The 20,767-nt window shown below is 32.9% G+C and overlaps 1 protein-coding gene across 1 annotated transcript; it reads right to left on the bottom strand.

The window, feature by feature from the left end:
- Positions 1-629: 629 nt before the first annotated feature.
- Positions 630-13,157, bottom strand: LOC129309683 (mediator of RNA polymerase II transcription subunit 33B-like). Its single transcript, XM_054951352.1, is given in 13 exon segments — positions 630-2,140; positions 2,322-2,528; positions 4,477-5,143; positions 5,410-5,571; positions 5,738-5,852; positions 6,356-6,566; positions 7,054-7,414; positions 8,066-8,157; positions 8,274-8,519; positions 8,522-8,589; positions 8,764-9,111; positions 11,111-11,221; positions 12,671-13,157. Coding segments are annotated over 13 exon segments (3,975 nt in total). The 5' UTR covers positions 12,931-13,157; the 3' UTR covers positions 630-1,013.
- Between the last annotated feature and the right edge of the window lie 7,610 nt (positions 13,158-20,767).

The raw sequence follows: 20,767 nt of genomic DNA, 5'->3' as shown, positions 1-20,767 counted from the left end.
TTGGGGTACTGTGTGAGTAAGGACCAAAAAATAAATTATGTGCATGTTTGTTTTTCAGTTTGATAAAAATTCATTTATTAAAAATTTATTTGATAAAAGTTAATTTAAAAAAATTAATTATTATAATAAAATTTATATTTAAATATATTTTTTCAAAAGTCAATTTGATAAACTGAAAACTATTTAAATTATGATAGTGAAATGTACTTTTAAATGTATAATTATCAAACAAATTAATTTATAATCATTTATCATTTTTATTATATAAATATAATATATTTAAAATAATTAAAAATTATGATAAAAATTTTAAGTAACATAAAATTTAATCTATAATGTTAAAAACTTGATCTTTGTTATTTGTAATTTTAAAAAAGGTGACAAAGATTTATAATTTTTATTATATATTAGTACTAAAAATTAACATGATTAATTATTTAATTTATAATATTAAAAACTTGATATCTACTTATTATATATAAATAATAATTATATTTTTAATGAATTAATTATTTTTTAAATAAAAAATAAAAAATTAAACTTAAGATAACATGATCAAATGAAACCCCACTTTTTAAATTAACTTTTTAAAAGTATTAAAATAAAGCTTTTAATAATGCACATTCAGCTCATCTCAAACAAATTTTTAAAAAGCACATTTAATCTTATTAAATTAGACCCAAACAATTTCACATCCCAAGAGTGAAAGAGTGCTTTTGAGATGTGAAAAGAGTAATACCCAAGCAGTGCCTATAACTAAATCATTTCCAGCCCAAGTGTAGTTAACCTCCGGTCATATTGTTGTGCATGATATGAAGTTTTTCTCTCTACCGGACGATACCCATCCTGACCAGTGTCTTCGTTGGTTCCATCAAAAACTTGAACTGCCATGTATAGCCAAAAATGTCGCATTGGATAACCACATTTTGTTCCTTCCTGCAGAGAAAGGAATATACAATCTTCCTCAGACAGGACATCATGTGATTCGTCAGCATATATGCGCCTCCGATCCATCAAAACCCCTTTCCAATTATCATTTCAGCTGCGGCCCCCATGACACGTTTGCCTCCGATCTCTAAAAGACGAAGAGCCAGGTCTGGTTCATTCAGTTGTCTCAATCCGTTGCTCAGTCTCTTCAACATATCGACATCTACTTCTAGGACCCACAAGGGAGTGCAGCGCACCATCAAGCTCACAAAACCCGACACATATGCATGCCACGTGCCCCAATCACAACGTAGAGATATTTTCCCATCCAGGGCACTTGCAAGAAATTCCAAATGAGACCCAAGAATGGACGGTCTTCGTTTTGATGCTGGTGATGTTGATGAACAGTCAATACCCCAAGCAAATGTCCCACAAAGCACTGCAAGATATGCCAGTGCATAACCTCTAAGCATAGCAACCACAAGTCCAGATTCTCCTCCGCCTTCCTGCTCTGACCCGTTTTCTGATAAAAACCAAGAAGGCAGAGTTTCTTTCATTAAAGATTGAACCAAACCTGATCCACCTGAAATCCAAACCAATGAGGCCCCAAGCAGAGCAGCATGCTTGACACGTGTCATCGATGTGGCAAGAGAAACATGTCCACATCTCATCCCATATTTGGTCTTCTTTAGTTTCTCCGCTTGTCCCTTGGGCAAACCAGTGCTTGCTATATCTCTGACCGAAAGCATCAAAAGAGACACAATTTCTTCTGTCAAGAACATAGCATCTCTAAGAGACCGAAACACTCTTAGGTAGAGAATCCCAGGAGCAACTGGGGACATCCCACCGGAGAAGTGGGAACCAAACCCATGACCGAGAAGGGCCCCTACACCACCATTATTATAAATAGAGGTCGATCCAAGCCCAAGGGTTGATGTGAAGCAACTTTTAAGGAGCTGAACTGCGGCATCCCTGCTGTGGTAGAAGACAGTTCCAGAAGCAGAGAATACAAGGAAGTCGCTCCAACGCTTCACCTTCTGGACCCACAAAGAAGCTACAATGGCCATGCATGGCCAGGGGCAACCAGAAGCAAGAGCATTCATAGCTGGAGCAATCAGGACAAGGTAGCGCTCACTTTTGTCGAGTTTATATGTTATTGTCAAGCTTACAAAAGCTGCCAATGGCAGAGGAAGAGTAGTTGGAGAGTTACCACCTGCTTGCATGAGTTACAATTTAGTGTCAACAGAATAATTTAGTGTCAACATAAAACTAGCAGAGAGTGAAATTGACATAAATGCAACAAAGAAAAAGTTGATCTCTCTAACAAAGGCATATAGGGATTTCTGATACTCCAAAAATCAACAAGATAACCCAAAACTAGAACTAAATTTTACCTACAGGAAGGCTTGGGACATCAACACCTGTAGCCGCTAGAATTTTCTTTATCTGTTGCTCAACCATGGACAAATTTACTGCTGGACTTGGCCAATCACTTCCATTCATATTAGCTGGCTTCCATATGCCCCGTGTTACTTCGGCTGAAAAGTAACTGACAATGGGAGCCAAAGTTGCTGGAAGAAAATCAGCAAGATCTTTAAGGCCTGAGATAAAAAAGCAAACATAAATTAGAAAGCAAAAAACATAAATAAAAACTTGGGAGAAATTAGGCATTAGCATTCCAGTTCAGCAAGATCCTTAAGGCCCGAGATAAAAAAGCAAACATAAATTAGACAGCAAAAAACATAAACATAAACTTGGGAGAAATAGGCATTAGCATTCCAGTTTGCTCATTATCCAAACTTATGCTACCATTTTTGAAACTTCCAGGGAAACATTGTGCCAATTAAAAGTTGATACGAATTGCACCTAAAGGAAAACTTTCAAGGTACATTTGCCATTTAACTCAATCTTTAAATACCCTAATATTTGGCCATCCGTCTCTTGATCAATGTTTTGTGAACGGTGTGAAAATTTTAAAATTGTTGCATTTGGACTAACATTGTAACAACAAAAGGTTCTGGTTAATTATTATTATTTATGAGTGTTTTGGGCTCTGTTTTGCTACTATAGCTGATCATACCTAATGAGATAAGGCTTACCATTATTGTTGTTGGGTGTTTACAAAATTATACTGAACACTATTACAGCTAAATGGATGAATAATTGGGTAGAGATCCCATTACCTATGTTCAAGCCAGCGAATGATTGCCCAACGTACCAAAAAAAGAACTCATTTTGCCATCAACAAAATCAATATAACAACACTAGTCAGATTGATTAATGCTTTTACAAGACTCTCCTCACAACCCAAAATAAACCTCTTCCGAACAGCTGAATGAAGAGGTAATTGCAATTGTCAGAAGAGAAAACACAACTTGAAAATGGAAAATGGAACCAAAAATGCCCCAGTTTCAATGTCAATTCAGTTGGAACATTATAAAGGTCTGAAAAGAATAGTTTCTGATGATTATAAAAGGGTGAATTGGTATTCATACAGACAAAGGAGAATTATCCCAGGAAACAAAGTAAATGAGTAAGAAACAAATTCCACAACTTAAGGAATTGCTAATCCCATGAATATTATACCCTAATCCTAGGGTCAACCAAAATTTCAATGATTATAGTATAATTACAATTAACATATATAAAGGTCCTGTTTCAGTAGATAAGTTATTCAGTCATGTCACATCCAATCTCGTCATCTTTCCCAAAAGTACTTCTGACATCCTCACTCCTTAGGGAACCACATCCCATTCTCATCAGTGTTAATTATCAATTTGGGCTATCCAAAGTGAATTTGACAGTCCAAATTTAATTTAATTTAATTTTCATATTTAAACAATTTTTCATTTCAATAGATGCAAAATCTAATTTAAAATATAGTTTTATAGCTATCACTTCCTTTAAAAAAAAAACATAAACTTATAATTTAAAAATTACAGATTGAAAACTTTAAATTTGGATGGTTCAAGTTTTATCACAGTAATAAGCATGTGGTCATTGCTGCTACAAGACCGAATGAGAACCGCACTCCACAATAAGCGACATACTTAATAATGTAGGTCAAATATATATCTTAAAAAGAAAACTAGTGAAAAAAAATCAGAGGAGAATGACAATTAAGAACCTTGTGAAAACTGAAAAGATTAGTGCAAAATGAAGACCTTCAAGTTGTAAATATAGAAATTTGAGTCGTAAATTTCAAAGCTTCAGGTGTACTACTTCCATCTCAATTTATGAGACACTTTTAGATAAAATTACACATACTAAGAAAGCGTATTGAAATCCACTTTACAGCCTTACTTTTTCAAAACAAAAATATAAACTTTTAAAAATACTCTTCATTTAATATTTCATTCATGAGAAAATATTTAAGAGTGAGAATATATGGGAAGGATAATGTTGGAAAAATATTATTGCTGAAATTTTATTTTCATCAAAGTATCTTATATTTTGGAATGACAAATCTTCTCCAAAATTGTCTTATAAATTGGGATGGAGAGAGTATTAGTTAAAAAAGTAAGAAACATCTTAGAGAAGGGGGAAAACCTGTAGCCAATTCACGAGGGGAGAGTCTTCCATGAGCACAGGCTGTAAGAGCAGCATCAAGCACAAACGGAGTGGCTTCAAGGATATCCCAGGCAGGCACTCTGAGTTTCATCAAAGCATCATCGAATGCAGATCCAGATGAATTGCTGCTTCCAGAAGTTGAAGGTGTCACAGATTGAGTACCTCTATTTATCTTCCTAAACATCATACTTAGTAGCGCTTCAACAATCTGATGAACAGGTCCTCCAGTTGGAAGACCAGTGCGTGTTGAAGCAATACATTCTTTGTGTTGCCGATACCATAAATTTAATTTCGGAAAGGACTCCATAAAAAGGGGTTCTGCAGAGAATGTTATAATTTTTGATAGTCTTTTGCATTTCATTCGATCTCTTGGCGATTTTCCAAAGGATGCTAATAAACAATTCCGAACTGACAAAAGGTACTCAGGACCTAGTTGGGACCCTAATGCTGGGGTTGCTGCGCCTCCCATCACATGTTCAACAGGCGGACGATTAAAACGCCATAACCTGAGCAGAAGAGTGAATGCATTAGAGAACACCGCATGACAAGAGAGCTCTTCTCCAGTAGCAAGCATCCATGAGCCATTCGGAACACATGATCCAAAAACCTCACATATTGGCATTAGTGCACCCGCAAGTAATGGAACCTGCAAGTAGTTGGCAGAATCACAATATATATCAGCAAAAAAGTTGCACACGATAATAGCTAGTTATTTACTACACCAGTGACTTGCCCAACCTCCATTAGTTGCGCAAAAAGATACTACAGTTAGAAGTGGATTAATTGGAAATTCAAATGAAGGGAAAAAACATACAGAAACTTGATTTTGTTTTTTATAATTCTTTTATTTTGTTTTTTTTTTCCTGGAAAGAAGGATAGTCTCCATAAACATATAGAGTGCATACAACCTACCAAGCCATGTAAGGAGAAAATCTGAACAGAGTCCACAGATGAAATTCCAATAAGAAGGACGTTTAAAAATGGAGCTTGACTGATCAAATGGCTTTCAGTCCCAGCGTAATTAGGAGGGGCTGGAGGAGAGAGCAACAGCGTGATAAAAATAATGGTATGCTCCTGCAAATAATGATAATTATTACAAACCTGAATGAAAGAAACAGACAGAAAAACAAGGGAAGGAGCAAGAGGATAGCTGTAAGTTTAACACAAAAAAAAAAAAAAACCTAGCCTTCCCTTTCAAAATTTTCTGAATAAAGCCAAATAAAATTGGTGTCAGGATTACCTGCACATTCCAGCCACGTACTAGAGATGCTCCACAAAGAATGGCAGCAGCAGAAATCCTTTCTTCATCTGAACCATTTCTTGCAATTTCATATATTTTCTCAATCTCTGCTAAGCTTGCATCAAAACCATAAGCTTAAATTCAGTTGCCTAACCAATGGCCAACATACCCGGAAAAAAAAAAAAAAATCTGACATGACTAGATTCAGGAAAAGGAAGGGTGAAACTAAAGACCAGATATAAGGCACAGTTAGACTGACTTTTCCTTTCCTCTCTCTCTCTCTCTCCCCCCCTCCTATCTTCTATTATCTTTTTTACACATCACACACAATTAGATGCAGGGTGAATTCTTTTTAAGAACTTGCTTGAGCTGATATTATCTAGAGATGAAAAGGTTGGACCAGAAAGAATAAAATACAACCAGAAGGGGTGATCCTCATATCTGAACATCCAGAAAAGAAAAGAAGCTATTCATTCTATAAGAACAAATCCAAATACAGTGCAGCCTGAAAAATTCCCTTATATTCTAAGAACAAATCCAAATACCGTGGCATTTTCTTCTTTGGGTTTGTGGATGAAGGCAGCCAGTACAGAAAATATACATGGGGAAGCAACATACCTGGGAGCTGGTGTTGCAACTAAAACATTGACCAATGGAGGAGTTAGCGGTGACCCTTTTAGCAACGATGACCACCCAGGAATCTGGCCAGGAATGCTACGAGGTATATGATTGCTGCGTGCATGGACATAACCAGGCCAAAAATAAGCTGATGTATCAAGTAGATTTCTAGCAATACAAGCCTCAACAATCAGATGCCGTAGATTTCCAGCTGCAGGAAAATCACAATAATGCGATGAACAAGATTAAACTGTATTGGATATATGCCCAAGTGAATTTATAAAAAAAAAAACAATTAAAAGAGTTGTAAAGATACACACAAACACACCAAGGGCCTCATTAATAATTGAGATGCAATAGTCAGACCTAAATTATTAACTGGGGGCTTTGGGGCTTTTAAACCCTTCTTCTCACCAAAAATACACACACACACACACACATGCTAACTTGTAAGAGGGGACAAAATGAAGGAAATTACTCTAAGTTACTAGTTATAATTTCCTTGCAACATTTGTTTATTCAATCCCTTAAATTTTTTTCTTTTAAAAATTTGGGAACCTCAAATAGTTTAATTCCAGCTCCACCCCAAGGAAAAAGATAGATCTCAAACGATAGTGCAAATGTTAACATAATTTCCTTCGATAATTGACTTTAAATTTTAACAGTTTCGCATTACCACATTGAAAGCAATTACTTACAACAATTCATCGGCAAGTCATTTGCGCTCAAACACTCTAAGTATCCACTGCCAACTGCATGTCCTGATACAAACATGATAGCCTTTGCAGCAGCCTGATTTGCTACCTGATTAACAGATTGAGGAGGAGTCAGTAAGCCCTCATATTCACCCAATAGCTGTAAGCAGGTAACCAACTCTCCACGACGCTTTCCCAAAGCTTGTTTTTCTTTTCGTCGATTAGTTGGACTCCGTTCAGCTTCTTCAATTAGTTCACCTTCTTCTTCTTCAATAAGATTAGCGACTACAAGAGTTGTGGTGCACAATAACATACACATGCAGGTATCAAGTCGAGGTACAGGACCTTCACTTGGATCTCTCTCCTAAAGAACAACGGGGAAAAAGATGTCTCAAAACAAGCAAAGGTTGCCTTAAAGCATGCAATTAAGTGTGCATTTTCAACAAAGAACTAAAGAATCAGTCAAATGTAAATCCACCAATGAAGACTAATAGACTGTACATCAAATGTGGTACAGAGAAACAAAGTCTAGTGCCCAATACTGTTGATTTCATCAACAATTACTCAAAAATATGATCTACCCAGAGCATTCCTCATTTCTATTAATCTCTGTAAGTAAATCTAGTCAGGTAATTAGAGGTTTAACTCCTTCCTAACACAATCTGAAACTATCCTAAATCCAGCTATCATTTTATTTTTATTCCCTTCTTAAAAATGTCAATCTTCTGCATCATCTTTCCATATTGATGATAGACTGTCATATCACATCTTTTTTTGGCCCAACCTGAATCATATGACCACATCTTACATGTGCGCATATTCATCAAGTGAGTTTCTCCCATAAACCCCCAACCTCTTCCCATGACAATTGCCTGAAAAATATTAAAAATTACCTTCTTTCGTCACCTGAAATCATAATTCATAATATAAATAGCTAACATCTCCTTTCCACCTCAAAACAATTAGTGACTGCAAATACTTTTAGTCAATTAACTTTGCCTGGATAAGATTTTACCCTTTGAACTAGCCGTAGTGCTGAAACCCACAAACCTAGAAATGTATTGTGCCATGTAGTTCCATTAACTGCTTGTAAAGCCTTCACCAAGCCTGCAATAACAAATTCGACTAAATAATAATTTTTTTTGGATGCTAAATGTCTCATCAATTCTAGCTACACATTGCTGGAAGCATTGTGATGCTAAAATTCACCAAGATGGCCGTACCAGAAATAATTTCAACAGCACTATTTGCTGTAACTTGTCCTACCCCATCCATTGCATCTTCCAAAATAAGATCAATAGGAAGCCACAGTGATGACCAATTATCACCATGAGAATGGCTCGGAGAAGATATTTGCGAACCAGCAGCCATGATAGCGTTAAGCTCCAGCTTTGTTTTGCATTCATGATATAAAACCTTATGAATGTTGGAAGGAAAATGCAAAAGGGTATCTGGACTTAAATGTTTCAGTTCCTTAAAACTGAAGAGTTTGTTGCAAGCATCTGCAGTTGATGAATGAAAGACTCCCAATGCAGTGGCCTATAAAAATCAAAGCTTTTACATGTGAAATAACTTTCATTCCATGAACAAACTAAAGTCTAAATTAGAGATTTACTCAAAGGCATGTTTAGACTATTGTCTGTTATACTTACATTAGCAGTGTTATCATATGTGCATGATAGTTGAACAAGTATTTCTAAATTAAGCACATACATGTTTCGACGAACTAATGAAATGATCCTTGAAGTTATTTTATTCTGCAAAAATTCTCCAATAATCTCAATAGCCATTGCTGTGTTTGCTTTTGGCAGCCCATCCTTCTGATCAGGGTTCTTTCCACTGAAGCAGTCAGGACCATCAATATCCATATTGTGCGACTTGGTTAGCCATGTAGGCTTATTTTCTGGGACATTCTCCAGTAATCCTTCATCATCTAATGATGCCTCAAGCAACTGCCACACAATAGAAAAGATAAATTCAACAAGAATAACTCCAGGTTCACACTCCTTGTGGCCGTACACTTGGGAAAGCTGAAGAACATCATCAATTGATTTCATAATCCTGTGATACCATCAGTATGAACAGTCATTACCAGATTTTAATTATATACAAGAATTCTACTCTCCTACCCCCCCAGAGAGAGAGAGAGAGAGAGAGAACAACCAGAAGACTAAAGCGCACGCACAGAGAGAGAGAGAGAGAGAGACCACTAAACAGCAAGGCCTATTTTTAGGCAGATTCATGTTCCCCAATCCCTAGGTTTTCTTATAGATAAGAGTCTCTTAAGGTCTGTCAATCACTCTGTTTGGTTACTAGCTCCTAGGAATGTTATTCTGTTATTCTCAATAATTTACCATCAAGTGTGCATGAAAAGAAATACCAAATCTCAGAGAAATTGCTCGAGTGTATGCAAGGGACAATGTTTAAATTAAAAAAAGGGTAAAAACTACACTTTCCATAAACTTCACCAGATGTGATTTTTTGTTATATGCTTAAGATAGCACCACCTAACATTAGCTTAATCAATACCAACAATAATGAAAATAAACATATCTCATTCCTAGTAGAAGTCATATGATATCAATTCAGAAATATTGTCTCTTTCCAAGACAGCAGTTGACAGAGGATTTGCTCAAAATAGTAACATATAGCTTCAGATGAACAGCAATCAGATCTATTTAACAGGGTTTTCCAACTCTACAAACAATTAACTGCCTTTGCAGGCTTGCACATAGTTTGGCCAGTTGAAGACACTCATTAAGTGCGTGGGAGAGGGTGTGTGTAAAATACCTTGACTTTCACATTAATGACTTCTGCATTTATTTCAACGTTTAAGTGTCACTAAATGGTGTCTAGTAGTTCCTCTAAACTACCATAATGTACCACTCCTCTTGCTAGATATGTCCTATCTCTATGTATCAGTCTATCTCTACAGATATGTTAAGTTATTCTAACTTATAAATCTGAACTATAAAAAATAATGAAGTAAGAGCCTGAGTTATCATCTGAATATAATATGCTTTACACATTTAAAAAGTAAAATTAGCTGTTAAATGAAGTAATTCCTTGAAGCGTTGAGAAATTGTCTGCAGCAAATTCCTCTCAGCTATCAAATGTCACATCTCTATCTATCTCTATATAATTATGTTACATTATTCTAACTACTGAATCCAGAACTATAAAAATTAATGAAGAGACTGATTTATCATCTGAATTACACTTGACACGTTCAAAAAGTAAAATAAGCTTTTTACTGACATAGAAACATCAAACAATATACAAACATATGGAAGATTTCAATGAGATGCATAGTCCGTCAGTAACCACCTTTTTGAAAGTAAACCAAACTATTATAAGGAGCTTCGTCATATAGATGGCCTAAAGATGTTGGGAAATACATGAGACAAACAGTGTTGCAAAAATTTAAAAAATAAAGTTACTTGTACTTTTTAATCCACAAAGTTTTTTTAAAAGAAAAAAAAATCAGAACTGGTTTCTCTAAATTTTTCTTTACACAAGTCTTTTTGATAAGGTTAAGGCCCCCATCTTGGGCGAAGTTTTTCTTGGACAGAGACAATCAATAAAATTATCACGACGACATATAGAGACTCTAAGGTATCACAACGTTATTTCTCTTCCTGTTTATGCTATGTATTTTCGGAGTTAGAAAATGAGCTGTCTCCTTTCTATTTGCTAAGACGATTTGGTAGTAGGAAGGAGTATAAGATCTTCTAGCTGGATTCTATTCTTCCAACTCTTCCATCTTCGAGGATGACACAAAATGCCAGAAATTTTTCTTAAGCTAGAAATTCTTTTTTCCAGCGAGTTCCAGACTTCTAGTTCAAAGTTTTCCAAAGAGAGAGGTTCCCTAGTGGATTTACAGAGGCAACTGGGAGCTCCCTTAAGTAAACCTGTTTTGACCATATTTTAATCTCTTATCTTCTTTATACTTCCCTTTTAAGTAATAACAAGAGAATCTCTAAATTCTAGGGGTTTTCAAAAGCAACTTAAACAGTTAAAATTTTCTTTCGTAGCAAATCTAGTAAAAAATGAGCCTTACTTTTCGTAGCTTGGACAACTGATATGAGATGAAAGAGAAAAGGCATATCTCTTGAGGAACAGCATATAAAGTTTGTAGGCTGCAGGTTGGAGCAGTCTGTTTGGAACAACCCTGTAGTCAAGAAAAGCAATATATGTCAACTAACCAGTAGGGAAAAAGTAATAAAATCGGTGAAATCAGGGTGTTGTCATGCAACAATTCTGTTTGAGGAACCTGGGATTGTCAGTAAACAAGAAAACTGGTTAGAAAATTATCCCATGCCTTGCAGGATTAGTTAAGATTATCCCATCAGGGCTCCTAATGTCCTACTACAATGGGAAATAAAGCAGAAAGAAGAATATAGATGGAATTACATGACACAGAGGATAATGGGAAACATATTTTTGTTTTTAGAATGTTAGAGAACAAGACAGTATTGAATTGAACAAAAAGGATCTTTTGTTGGCCTAAAAAAGTGGCAATCATCAATACATAAAATATGAAAAATAGCAACAGAAAGTATATCCAAATAATAATCAAACAGAAGTGTGGTACAGCAGCAAATTCCAACCAAGATTATGTAAGAATATGAAGCATAGGCAGAGACATGGGATAAGAGACATCATACAACACATACAAAAATGCAGAAAAATTTAAAATGTGAGGACATGCCAAGGCCTATGCATATAAAATGTCGGCCCAATCATTCCTTGTGAAAACAATATTTATTAATCTTAACAAGAACCATTTGACGAGCACATCAAGCAACCTTTCCCTTCTCAATTTTTATTTTCTATATAAATTTAGACACTCTCCACATCATGATACATTGACCCAATTCAAAATATTGTAGGCTCGTGGCCTTAAAATTTGGATTTATTATTTTTTTTTTACAGCAGAAGTTATAAATTTATTTGCTGAATTCGTATATAAGGCTTCTTTGGGCGATTTTTGTAACTCATGGATGATTTTGACAAGCATGTTGGAGTCATACGGTATGGCTGTAAGAAAACAAAAGAATTAACTTCTCTAATTATCCATTCATCCTTATAATATTTGATTTTGTAATCGTGGGTAGTTCTTGCTTACAACAGTTAAATAATAAGGTTTTAGAAAAAATGTTCACCTAAAAAAACTTTTTAGAAAAACTCTTCATAAATCAAACAATTCATTGTTGCATTTTTAGTTCACGTTACCAGCCAATGTTCATGTGTCAATAAGCATCTTGGATTATTGGGGTTAATTTTCAAAGTTGACATGGCTTTCAGCATCGAGGTAGTCAAAAAGGACCTTTCACTTCTGTAAAATTCATATTCGCTATCTTTTCCAAAATTGAAATTGTATATACTCTGCAAGTCCACCCTCCCTCCCCAGGTTGCGAAACAGGAGTTGAAAACAACAAAATTCAAGCAAAGCCTCAGTTACAAAGGCGCATGCCCAAATAATTCCCTAAACTCGTTAATCCAACACCACACAATCATGCCCACCTCAGCAGAAATGATGACAATAAATAAAAAATGAGAAACTAAAAAACAAATTAAGCGAATAAGAAAACGATACGAGAGATGTCAAAACAGGGACCTGGCAGAAAGAAGTGCGACGACGAACAAAGGAGGGACGATATTGATAGTCGAGGCTTTCTCGAGAAACTTCCACGTGATGGGCACATGATTATCCCAACAGATGTAAGAGACTAAACAGTCGGCGAGCTCGACTGAAGGCAAAGAAACACCGGCGGCGTTAAGGGCGGAGTTGATGTGAATCGCCCAGAGGAGAGGATCAGTGTTCTTCTCCTGAGCCGACTTGGTTTGCTCCAGAACGCCGTCCCAGATGCTCGCCATGCGCCTTCTGTCCCAGACAGAACACGAATTGACCAATTCACTGAGCGACAAGAACACAATCTACGCTATCAAAAAAGTGAAATACTATGGAAACTGTGCGCAACTGTGCATGTACTTTGACTGAAAAGGAAAAGTCATCTTTGGAGGCGCGCGTATATGTTACGAATCCTCTTTGCCTCTCTCTCACTGTCCAGACTTCCAAACCCTTTCCTTTTCGCGTTTCCTCGTTCCCATTAGTTTCCATGTTCAGTCCCTCTTTGAGGACAACGAAACTAATTGCCCAACGGCAAAATCCAAGACATATTCCTATTCCGTTTGAAAATATACACTCCCTCCATTTAAATTTAAAATATAAAATATTTTTTAAAAAATTAAATATTTAAAAATATAAGACATTTTTAATCTTTTAAAAGATAATGATTACTTTTTTTAAAAAGTATTCCTATTAATAATGACTTTATATTTATTGTGGATGTTTAATAGGAATAAATATGAAAATATAATATTAATTTAAAATTAAATAATTATTTAAATGGAGTGAGATTCAATTAAAAATGTCTTATATTTTTTAATCAAGGAAGTGTGTGTGTGTGTGTATATATATATATACTGATTCATGTACCATAAGTCCATAATACTGTTCGTTCCATAACATTCATGACTAATAAATAAAATAAAATTTATAAATAATTTTAGAATAAAATTATAAATTTAATACTATTTTTACCTCAAATTATAAGACACCTATAAAAAGATTTGACTTTCTAAAATACAAAATATTTTAATAAAAATAAAATTTTATTAATGGTATTTTTTTAATATTACCTTCTATTTTTTCTCTTTTTAATATTCTTTTGCAAATAAAACATTAAATAAAAAAATATTTTTAAATGTTTATATTTTTATTTAAAAATGTAAAATTATAAAATGTATTTAATAAATTTCATCAATATGTATAATTTTATCTAAGGCGTGGAGGGAGTATAATATTTTTAGTGCTTGGCCAAAAATTATTTTATGTCGGAATGAATTTGTTTTTTTTTCCAAAAAGGAGGGTTACACCCTATACATTAAAAGTAAATTATAAAGAAGGGGATTCAAATCCCAAGCTATCTGACGAAACTAAACTCCTTAAAAACGTAGGAGCAACCTCAAACAAAGAAGGGATGATTCCTTCCCTAACAAGTCTGTCTACCACTTGGTTTTGCTCCCGCTTGACAAAGAAAATTTTGACTTCCCAACTCCATTGAAGCATATTGGTGATCTCAGCAAGGACATTGCTTCCCTTGGACCTATCCGACGATGTAAGAATTTGGTCAACCAATTCCTTGCAATTTGATTCCAATATTATTTTCTTGAAACCAAAATCCCAAACAAGCCTAAGATTTCTTAGCACAGCCCATTCTTCTGCTTCATAGGCACTGCACTCACCTAGAACATGACAGAAGCCTGCATGTAGGAATGAATTTTAAATATATCAGGAGTCTATACACCAAAGGTTAAATGTACCTTTTTCACAGACATAATACGCTGTAACTCTATTTGCACACACCATTTGGATTTTGGCCCAGCACCAAACAGGGGAACAAATCTTAGTATTTAATATTGTTGAGATATTACTTGATTGATATTTATTTAGCATGGAACATTATACTCTCCTCGTCAAATATAAACATTTTAATATTTAATACTGCTTAGCATTAAAAAATGCACAAAAAACTAGAGGATGGAAGAAAAAGAAAAGCATTGGATCACATATTGAATCTCATTTTCAAGCCACGTTACTCTTTAGATATTAGTTGAGAGTAAAAAATATTAAAAAAAAATTACAATCAAGTTTTAGAGAATAAATTTAAATACAATCAGGTCTTATAAAATAGAGAAATTATTCTACGGTCCTTTAGTCCTTTGGTATGAATAATTTTATAAATAAAATTACGCATTTGTCCTGACTAATTCAAAAGAAAAGAATGAAGAAAAACAAGCCATTTTTGCGTAGTAGAGATAACGAGCTGAGCTCTCACAGTCATCTTCAAAAAAAATGTGCTAGATAGGATTATTTTGTAGCTAAAATGCAAATCCATTGTTATCCTCCCGTCCCATATTATTGCATCTTCGATCTTCTAAGTGTGTTTAACTTTTGCGACTATAATGGTTTGTTGAGGAAGAAAAGCCCAACTTTGACCTTCAATTTTAATGCTAGTGTGACCATACCAAACAAAGGAAATGATGAGATCGACTTGCATGTGTTCTTTGCTAGTCATTTAGTTCAGTCTTTTATTATTTGTTGGTCGAATAAAGCCACGTGAGTTGTCTCTTTCTCTCTCTATGAGTATATTAGTTTGGGTGGTCTATCTTTCCCTCTTTATGTGGTATATTTGTGATAAGCAATCATAAGCCTTACATTTATAATAGTGTATTCAAGATTATAGTGATATTTGGTTGAGTTGATAAATTTGTTATCAAATGGCAAGATGTGTTTTTGATAGCTTAAGCGTAGGTTGTCAGTATGTTATAAGTAGGTGTCAATATGTTCTATGTGATTCAGGTTGAGCTGATAAATCTGTTATAAAAAAGCAAGTTGAGCTAATAAGTCTATTATGAAATGGCAAGATGTATTATTAATAGTCTAAACATAAGTTGTTAATATGTTATAAATAATTGTCAATATATTCTATGTGGTTCAGATTGAACTGATAAACCTGTTATGAAATGGCAAGATATGTTATTAATAGCCTAAGTGTAAATTATCAATATATTATAAGTAACTGTTAACATGTTATGCGGTGTAGATTGAGTTGATAAATCTATTGCTTACTCACTTTTTTAAGGCCACAATTTATTTTTTGATTTGTTTATGCAGGATGACCTCAAAAAGAAGAAAGTTGAATGTATGTGGTGGCTTTTCAATCATTGCAACCATGAAAATGAACCCACCATCATGTCTATGTTATCAAGATCGGACCAAAGCAAAAAGATAAGCTAGAAGTGTTATCTAAGTTGTGCATATCATTTTATGATAGAACTTTTTTTCACTTTATGTACTTACCTTGTTACACAGTATTTTGAAATTTTTTATTTTATCTATTTTGCTTTGTAAATGCTTATATCAAGGATGAATATTGGTTTTAATTTCAACCAAAACGGTCATTACATGTTTCTTACCAATATATAATTGTTGAACAGGACAAGTTTCTCACAATTATTGTCAAAAGGTCTTTACATTATTTATTACATAATATACAATTAATCAATATGTTGTAACAACTTTATTACAGACTAACCATTTACAACTAAGATAAGGAAAAAATTGACAAGGCAAGGGAGAATGACAATGGGGAAAAGGGCATTAATAATTGATATATTTTTAAGTGTAACAAGCTAATGATAAAATGCACAAGTATTGCAAGCCAATCATTTACAATTAGGCTAAAGGAAATAACAACAGGGCAGGGAAAAATGACAACAAAGGGCATTGATAACTGATATAATTTTTAAGTGTAACAAGCTCGATAAAATGCACAAGTTTTGCAAACCAACCATTTACAACTAGGCTAAGGAAAATAACAAGAAGGCAAGGAAAAATGACAATAGGGCAAAGGGTATTGATAACTGATATTTTTTTAAATATAACAAATTACTGATAAAATCCACAAGTATTGCAGATCAACCATTTACAATTGCGCATAAAGGAATAACAATAGGGTAAAGGAGAATGACAATGAGGCAAAGGGCATTAAACATTGATATATTTTTAAGTGTAACAAGCTACTGATAAAATGTACAAATATTACAGACCATCATTTACAATGAGGCAAAGAGGAACAACAATAGGGCAAGGAGGAATAATAATTGGGTGAAAGGCATTCACAACTTATCTAGTTTTTAGTGTAACAAGATACTGATAAAATACAAATGAGTGTTATAGACCAACAATTTACAATTAAGGAAAGGGTGATAACAATAAGGCAAGGAAAAATTACTACTTCATGTTCATTTATTGACAAAAAAAAAAGGGAATAAGGCTTACATCATTATTCATAAGTTCATGTACAAGATATAATATAACTCTAAAGGCATTTTCCATATCATTACATAATATTGACAACCCATTCAAAAAAAAAACATAGGTTGCATGGATATTTACTCTCTCTATTTGAATCTATTAACATTTATACAAAATATCATATGCATTTACAAAAAAATAACAGATACATAAACAATCAAATGCATGTCTCTAACATTAATTAGCACAGATTTAGGTTCTCCAAGTCTTGAAAGTATAACCGACCTCATGACATCTTTTACAATGATCAACCTTCTTGTTTTGAAATTGATATTCATGTCCCAAGCCTTCTAGTATTCGGTGGTTGCAAAAATGTTTGGATTAACATATTTGTGACGATAAATGCACCAAGACGTAGATATCAAGTGTGAATACTAGCCTCATGTATTGTCCACTTTATTCACTTGCTTTCATATCTCATAATTAATGATAATATTCTTCTTAACTCTTCATTTGTTATCCATTCCTTTATTATTCTTGTTATTACACTCCTCCTATATATTTCATAATAGATTTATCAGTTTAACCTGCACTACACATTACATATTAGCAACTACTTATAACATATTGACAACTTATGCTAAGGCTATTAACAACATATCTTACCATTTCATAACAGATTTATTAGCTCAATCTGAACATATAACATATTAACAACTACTTATGACATATTGATAATTTACGTTTAAGCTATTAATAACATATCTTGCCAGTTCATAATAGATTTTTCAACATAGTCTATTTCTTATAACAAATTTATTAGCTTAACTTGAATCACACAGAACATATTGACAACTACGCATAATATATTAACAATTTACGCTTAGGCTACTACCAACAAATCTTGCTATTTGATAACAAATTTATCAACTCAACCAAGTAACACTATAATCTCAAATACACCATTACAAATGCGAGGTCTATAACTGCTCATCACAGATATACCACATAAAGAGAGAAAGAGAAACCATCCAAACTAATATACTCATAAATAGAGAAAGAGACAACTCACGTGGTTTTATTCGACCAACAAATAATAAATGACTGAATTAAATTATTAGTAAAGAACACACGCAAGTTGATCTCATCATTTATCTTGTTCGGTGTGGTCACGATAATATTAAAACTAAAGGTTGAAGCTAGGCTTTTCTTCCTCAACGAACTCCCACAGTCACAAACATCAAACGCACTTAGAAGATCGAAGATGTAGCAATATAGGATGGGAGGATAATAGTGGATCTGCAATTTAGCTATAAAAATGATCCTACCTGGCTCACTTTTTCAAAAATGACTGCGACAGCTCATCTCGTTTCCTCTACTATGCAAAAATGGCTTCTCTTTCATTGTTCTTTCCTTTTAATTCAACAAGGGCAAATGAGTAATTTTACTTATAGAATTATGCACACCAAAGGATCAAGGGACTTCCTAATAATCTCTCTATTTCATTAGACTTAATTGTATTTAAGTTTTTTCTGTGGGACTTGATTGTAATTTTTTCAAAATATTATCCGATGAGTATATAAAATAGCTATGCACCTGTTAAAGAGAAGAAACTTAGAAGGTAGTATTTGATTCCCCTACCTCCCTCAAGATCTAGTTTCCTTGCTCATCATGTGATCATCCTATGATAAATTTGGATGGTTTAGATTTAAAGTATTATTATATATTATTTTATATTTATTAAAAAATTTATTTATAAAAAGTATAAAATATTTTTAATAATTTTTTTATTTTTATCTGATATAGCTTTAATTTAGAAGGTTTAATTTAATATTAAAATTTTTATAATTGTTATATATTAACTATTAAGAAGTACTTGCATAGTCCAAATTTAATCTAATGTTAATCTGGGCTATGTAGAGTACATATAAATAATTAATATACATTAATTATCAAAATTTTAATATTAAATCAAACTCTTCAAATTAAATCTAGATCATATTAAAAATAAAAAATTTATTAAAATTATTTCATAATTTTTATAAATTTTTATTTCAATAAACATAATATATAATAATATTTGAATTTGGACTAAAATTTAGATGATCCAGATCTTCTCATTCCTACGATGAGCAGGAAATTAGTTCTCCCCTCTTAGATTGACTGTTTAATGTCGTTAATTAAACTCCCCATCTCATCTTTTTTTTTTTGTTTTAAACTTCCATTGAAATTACTGTTGAAAATACTGTTCTTTCTACGGTAAAAAAATTATTTAATGTTTTGCTATATATTTTTTAATAATTGTGACACAAAAAACTCACAATTGTGTAGATTATGAAATACTCCACCATCCCAATTTATAAAATACATTTCAGTGAGGTTTGACACTTTATAAAATATAAATACTTTAATAAAATAAAGTTTTATTAATAATAGATTTTTAATTTTACTCTTATGATACTTTCTCTCTCTGTTTAATTTTCTCTTATAAATAGAGCATTAAATTAGTAATATTTTTAAAATTTTATATTTTTATCTTAAAAAATAAAATAGTAAAGTATATTTAATAAACTTTATTGATATATAATATTTTATTTAAAAATATCTTATAAATTGAGACCAGAGAGTATTTAGAAAAATTACAAATCCATCTTTTATTTTATTATTTTTTTAATTGTTTAAAGGTATATTTTTTTTAAAGATAATTCTATTCAAAACATAATTAGATATTAAATATAAACAATAATAAAATTCTAATTTTGGCTCGCCATGTAGTCCAAGATATGCTTGACTCAACCTCCTTTGAATTTATCCTATTATTTTAATTATTTACGTGGTTACTGTAGCATTAACAGTAGTTATACTGTAAAATTACAAATATATCCTTTGCCCTTATTTTACTTCTCTCTCTTTTCATATTCATTTTAACTGAAGCTGAGCTATAACTTAACAGTAGTTACACAATAAAATTACATTTCCATCCCTTTTCCCATCGATCTACATTCCTCCATCCATGTTTTGACTCTATCAGCCATAAAGTTTTAAACAGATGAGGAAATTATGAAAAGTTTTATAAAATTTTATACTGTAAAAATACAAATCTATCCTTTGCCCTTATTATACTTTTCTTTCTCTTTTTTCCTATTCACTTTTGCTGAAGCTGAGCTATAACTTAACAGTGGTTACACAATAAAATTACATTTTCATCCTTTTTCCCATCAATCTACATTTCTCTATCCATGTTTTGACTCTATCAGCCATAAAGTTTTACACAGAGGAGGAAATTATGAATTATAATATTTTTGGTAAAGTTTAACATATTATAAACTCTTCAAATCAGTACAATCTATATTTATATTTAATAATAAAAATTTTATAATTTTATAAATTGATTACTCAGATATAATGACAATCCAAATTTAATATTTATTTTTTAAGAAAATTTGTATAAACTTTTATTCCAATAAACATAATTTTAAAAATAGTTAAAATTAATTTATAATAAATGGCACGGATCATTTCAAAATAAAATTGAAAGTTAGCCCCATTGACTTATGATCACCGAATACAAACTCCACAATTTTTGGGGGGGAAAAAAAAGAAAAAGATGAATATGGGAGATTTTCTAGTTATTCATTTATTTGACGAATAAAAAAGTAGTTTCTCGTAGTTATTACACAAGCATGACGTTGGCAACATGTTATTCACGGTACATGGGTACAAGCAAAGGTCGCTCTCTGTATGACGCAAATAACAAAAAATTGCGAAGACATAAACACTTAAAACCCGAGGATTGGCTAAATATTTGTTCCTTCCCACCTGGCTACAACG

The sequence above is a fragment of the Prosopis cineraria genome, unplaced genomic scaffold, assembly GCF_029017545.1.
Source record: "Prosopis cineraria cultivar Desert tree isolate PC_DT_omini unplaced genomic scaffold, ASM2901754v1 PC1, whole genome shotgun sequence".
NCBI lineage: Eukaryota > Viridiplantae > Streptophyta > Magnoliopsida > Fabales > Fabaceae > Prosopis > Prosopis cineraria.
This window is presented reverse-complemented; position numbering and strand designations above follow the sequence as displayed.